Source organism: Electrona antarctica (genome assembly GCF_951216825.1).
Source record: "Electrona antarctica genome assembly, chromosome: 16".
Lineage (NCBI taxonomy): Eukaryota > Metazoa > Chordata > Actinopteri > Myctophiformes > Myctophidae > Electrona > Electrona antarctica.
The window spans coordinates 45,667,857-45,673,742 of NC_136797.1; the positions used below are offsets into that span (position 1 = coordinate 45,667,857).

General features: G+C 41.3%; 1 protein-coding gene across 1 annotated transcript; it reads left to right on the forward strand.

Annotated features, from left to right (window-relative positions):
• The first annotated feature begins 274 nt into the window (after positions 1-274).
• LOC306939261 (sterile alpha motif domain-containing protein 3-like) lies at positions 275-4,774 on the forward strand. The gene is made up of 7 exons (XM_079523816.1): positions 275-393; positions 506-593; positions 1,076-1,237; positions 1,509-1,715; positions 2,177-2,342; positions 2,584-2,663; positions 3,457-4,774. Exons 1-7 carry the CDS (start codon positions 380-382, stop codon positions 3,763-3,765), a joined length of 1,026 nt encoding a protein of 341 aa, XP_079379942.1. The 5' UTR covers positions 275-379; the 3' UTR covers positions 3,766-4,774.
• Positions 4,775-5,886: the final 1,112 nt, after the last annotated feature.

Here is a 5,886-nt window from a genome sequence, read left to right on the forward strand (position 1 = left end):
CAGGTTCGACCCCCGGTCCTGGCGGCCTTTACTGCATGGTCCCCCCCCCCCCCCCATCTCTCTCCGCATTTCCTGTCAGCCTACTGTATATCCCTCCTACAAAAAAAAGAGAACCTGAAAATAGCTGGAGAGACTGGGAGACACCGTCACAGAACAAATTCACTCTAGAATATAAAACTAACAAAAGAAAATCTGCTTGTTCCATTGCAGTGCTGAACCAGCCTGTGGGAGTGTTGAACCAGCCCGTGTGAGACTTCACCATATCGGCATCTGTCCAACCTTTCCCCATGATGTTCAGACGGTGCTCGATGCCAGGGACCCGCGTCTCATAGTGCCGAGAATACGCCACAAAATTACCAGTGTGCTGTATGAACAACTAATGTCACACAACATGTAAGTATCAACTGTTAACCATTACTATAACTTTAGTACTTGGCATTCATACATTGTTAGCTGATCTTTTAAGAAACCAAGAGTTTGAATTTGTTCTTGCCTTTTGGGCTAGGTATCCAACCCCAGCGGAGTACGTTCAGGTTGCCAAGTCAGTGGTTGTGAAATACCCGCATCTTAGAGATGCAGAGGGGAATGGCTATGTAAGTTGTGTTTTATTCTCTTCAATCTTCAGTGATTTCTGTCTGTGTGTGTGTGTGTGTGTGTGTGTGTGTGTATGTACATGCGACTATTAACCCATTTAGACCTGAAATCGAAATTTAAAAAAAATCTTCTAAATCATGACAGTTTTCTGAAATACCTATGGTTCTCAGTGGTGCTCAATATTTCATGTCGAGGATCCCCAGAATAATCTGTATTTGGCCGTGGACCCCCATCTGAAAATATGTTGTCCCAGGGACGCCCCCAGAAGCAACGATTTGAGTAAAAACTTTCGCTATGAAAGAATATATTCAAAGATTTGCACCACATTTTCATGATTTAAAAAAAATGGCAGATCTACAAGTTCATAGCGTGGCACAGAGCTATGAGCTTGTAGATCTGCTATATTTCAATAGCTAAAGTATAACATATTGCTTAAAACACCAAAAGGGGTTAATAGCCAAATGTGTTTCATTTTATCCAGACAACCTGGCATGCGTCCCTAAAAAGAAAATGCAAAAATGAACGTGCCCCACTGGTCAGCAATACCGAGGTCCGAAAGATGAAAGAGAAGTATGGCCACGCAAAGAAGCCCCAACCTCCCTCTACACCTAGTCTGCATAGACGAGCAGCTAATCAAACATCTGTAAGTCATTTGTCATATCTATATATTTTGAGGGTGAGGGTGTTCCAGGTTGTCCCTAGCTAAATGATGGAGAGTTGGTAACCAAATTGACTTTTAATTTTCTAATAAGTCTTCACAACATTTGCCTGTTATTTCTTGTATGGTTACCACATAAATACAGCATGGAATTGTGAACAAAATCTCATCCAACGATAACAAAATGGCTTTGCATACTTGGGAGCAGGCGGTACACTGTACAACTCATCCACATCTGTCTATGCTTTTTCCACAGGAAATACTGGTTGTCGGAGAGGATGCCACTTCTGTGAAGGCCCATGTTGCCGTTCTTCATAGTGAATACCAGAAGACGCATCCAGATCTCCCAACTGTGAAAGATCTCATGGTGCGAACCTTCTCCTGGAGACGGCGTGAAATCATGGATGGGATGTCTGTGGAGGATCTACTCCAAAGATATCCCTTCCTAAGGGCTCCTGGTGGAGTAAGTATAGTGCACAGCTGAATGTTGCAGCATTATCAATCTATCAGGGGTCATTAACTTTATTTGGTTACAAAAATATGTTTTCAAGCCCAATGGCTAGCAAATCTTAACATTTTGATTCCTTTTTAAATCAAAACCAAACCTCTTTGCCAAAAATAGATCTACAAACTCACAGCATATCGCAGCAACGCATTGTGATGTGAGCTTGTAGATTTGCTATTTTCTGTACATTTTCCCCATGACATGATATCTCAAACTTGTATAGTGCTTTTACTCTTTACATTGGGTGCAGAGGTATAGCAACAAAATGAAAACAACCTCATGTAACTCATGAGTACCTCCTAGGGGTCTCAGACCCCCTGTTGAAAACCCATCTATGTAGTAATTTCAAATATTGTGAGATTGAGTGTATATAATAGTTGGCATATGCTGAATATGAATCATACTTGTGTTTTCTACAGTTTTCTGATGAGGTTGATCGAATCCATCCAGCCACAAGCAGTCTGTGTGATCGCTTCAGGGAGGGCTTCGCTGGTATTTTGCCAGAAGTTCTAAAACGTGCAGGAAAATCCCACGCAGAAGTCTTCAACACCGCAAGACAGGATGCCTTGGCTGAAGATCTACCAGGTAGTGAGCACTTTTCTAATTAACCACGTTGCACACTTGAAGGGCTACAGGCTTTAGTTTAGACATACTATTGGTCCGACTCATTAGACCGACAACCTACCTCAAACCCTAACCTAACCACAAGAATGGGCGCAGTGCATGTTCGACCGCATTTCTGACCGTGGTTTCCGCATGTCGGTCCGTTGGTGTGCATCCCCACTTGATGTGATTGGTGACTCTTGCTATGTTTACTGCATTGCAGAAATCGACTTCAGGGCCGGGCTGATCATACTGCCGTCCATCTTCAAAGAGAAAATTGAAGTCTTCATCATGATGGGAGAGGTGAGCATCTGGATTGTCCTGCACAGTGTTGCACTGCTTTTCAGTTCTATCACCATGTAAACAGTTTAGAGCAGCCACACAGCCTGTGTGAGCAGCGTACTCCTCTAGGCACAGCATTTGGGAACCACTGCTCTCCTCCACTGTATGCAGCCCATGTCAATTGTATGGGTCATCCGATCCTACTACTACAAAAAAAATATATAATTGTGGAGCCGTACTTCTTGTCACACACTTTCATAGCTGGAAGCTGCCCGGTACAACCACAGTCTGACCTTCTAGCCAATGAGCAGCTCCACTGGAGCGGTTTGGATTAAGGGCCTTGTTCAGTGGTGGTAATGAGGGAGAGGCAACCGCTGCCTTTTCACTTTCCCCACCCAGATGTATTGTGTTTAACATAAATGACAAATCTGTTCTTTCTATATAAATGCCACGAAGTTACAAAATGTAAACTAGGGGTCTTTTTTTCAAGCCAAGGAACCCTTAGCAGTGACCCTCTCCAATGTGTATATGATGTGGTGTTTGTTTACACATTAGCTTTGGTAATAATATGTTGACTTCATGTTAAAGTTTATTTTCAGTCATTTAACCACTTGAACCTTAAATACAAATTTGATTTGGTCTGCCTCCCCTTGACCAAATTTCTAAGCTCACAATGCGTCAGTCGTGAGCTTGTAGATCCATTATTTTTGGCAAATGTCCCCAGAAAAAAGAACGATTCGGTGCAAAGTGGTTAATGTAACAAGTTTTGACACATGTTGGAAAATATTCATTTTGCATGTTTTGCTTTATGTAGGGGGATGCTGCTACGCCCAATCCAACCATACAAGTCATGGACCAGGACTGGAAGATGGCCATCGCTGGACGGGTGCGGTGTGTGGTGAAAGTTGACGGTGCGGACGTGTGCCAGTGCAGAAGCCTTGATGAAGCCTTCATAACAGCCTTCTGTATGTATTTTGTTTTCAACCTTGCATACCCACCAGGTCTGAAAAAAACTCTGACTTTCCTTCAGCTGCGCATCGTCAATATCAAGGAAGAGGGAGACAAGGCCATTCCAACAACCATACTGCGTGTGATTAACGCGCTGTGCACTGCAAATAATTAACAGTCTGTACTATATCACAACCGTCTGTACTAGATCACAATGCATTGTCTGCACCAGTGCCCAAAATGCACTAGAAAGGTTTTTACTCTCTCAAAGTTAATTATACATATTGGACTTGTTCATGCACATCAACCAAATTTTAGTATCACATGTGGTTTAGGTGACTGTCAGTCAACATTTACCAAATTCCCTTCTTATAGACGACATGTGTACAGAAAACACAAATCAAGATTTAGATCTAGGCCTATTGATGATGTCTATGCAGAGCCTGCAGTAGAGCACCCAAGTGTGGAGAATGAACCAAGTACTTCTGATGAACACCAACGTGTGGAGAATGAATTAATTGCTTCTGATGAACACCAACGTGTGGAGAATGAACCAATAGCTTCTGATGAATTTGATTCCAGGCCAAATTTAGATCAACTACTTGAGGATTTCAAAGATAATCTGTTTGGCTTTGTCCTTAAATGCAGAGAGAAAAACCTTCTGAATGTGTCACTCCAACAAGACATTACAAATGATGTCAAATTTCTATTTAGTTTTTTCAAAGATAATTATGATTCATTTATTTCTTATCATCTGGAAAAAGGTGGTTTTGATATTTCAAATTGCCCCGAACTTCAACAGGTTTTCCACTCATCAAATTTCTTTGATAACGCTTATGAAGCAGTCCGTTCTCCACACATGATTCAAGAACACTGTAAATCTAAGTTGAACTATATACAACCTGTACACTACACATTGAGAGGCTCTTCTGGCCAAAAAGTTGGATCATTTTCCTATGTTCCCATTGCTGAAGTTTTAAAGAAGTACTGTGCTCATGATGATGTCTGGGATCAAATACTATCTGAAAATAACCAGGTCATAGATGAAGAGCTTCTGACAGATTATAGAGATGGTCTTTATTTTAAGGAGCATTCTGTTTTTAGAGAGCATCCTGATGCTTTAAGAATCCATCTGTATGAAGATGAATTTGAAGTAGTCAATCCTCTTGGTGCCAAGAGAGGGAAGCATAAACTATGTGGATTTTACTACACTATTGGAAATGTGAGTGGAAAGTATCGATCTCAACTCGGCCACATTCACTTAGCCATGTTGGTTCAATATTCAACCCTGACCAAATATTGGAATGCCATCTTAGAACGAATGCTAGATGACCTAAAACAGCTTTCAACTGAAGGCTTTATTGTAAGTGTCCGTGGAACAGAGCACACAGTTTATGCTGCTTTAGCAACCTTTTCAGCTGACAATCTCTCTGCTCATATGATTGGTGGCTTCAGAATGTGTTTTAGCTCGGGTAGAATTTGTCGTAACTGTATGGCAACTCATGCAGAAATCAATGACACATTCCAAGAAGATGATTTTGTTCTGAGAAACACTGAAGTCCACAAATATCATCTCCAGTGTGTCCAGCAGAACAAGAACAATGTAGCTGTGTATGGTGTAAAAGGCAATAGTTATTTTGATTCACTAGGTTATTTTGATGTGACCAAGTCTTTGCCCCCAGACATCATGCATGATATGTTGGAGGGAGTTGTTCCACTGACAATGAAGCATGTTATTTGCGAGGCGCAGAGAAAAAAGCATATCAGTATAACTGAGCTAAATGAAGAGCTTAAAAAAATCAGTATAGGTCAGAATGACAAGGCTAATAAGCCTGTGCCTTTGTCTGAACGACTCCAAACTTCAGGCATTGTAGGATCTGCTACTCAAAAATGGTGTCTTTTCAGATTATTGCCTTTTCTAATGGGGCACCGTGTTCCTCCTGGCAGCAGTTACTGGCATGTGTTTTTATTATTGCGAAGTATTGCAGATGTTGTCATGGCAGCTAAGGTGCGGAAAGATGACCTAGCATGTCTGCCGTTACTTATTCATGAATTCCTTTCTGAGATGAAAGCGGAATTTGGAAATGTTATAACACCTAAATGTCATTTTCTTATACATTATCCAAGACTTATGTTAATGTATGGTCCCCTCCGTTCTCTTTGGTGTATGAGATTTGAAGGAAAACATCAATATTTTAAGAACCTGGCTAAAAACACTCGAAACTTTGTAAACATAGCTATGACACTAAGCAATCGTCACCAGTTCAAGCAATGTTGGGAATTTTCAGCTGCCAAC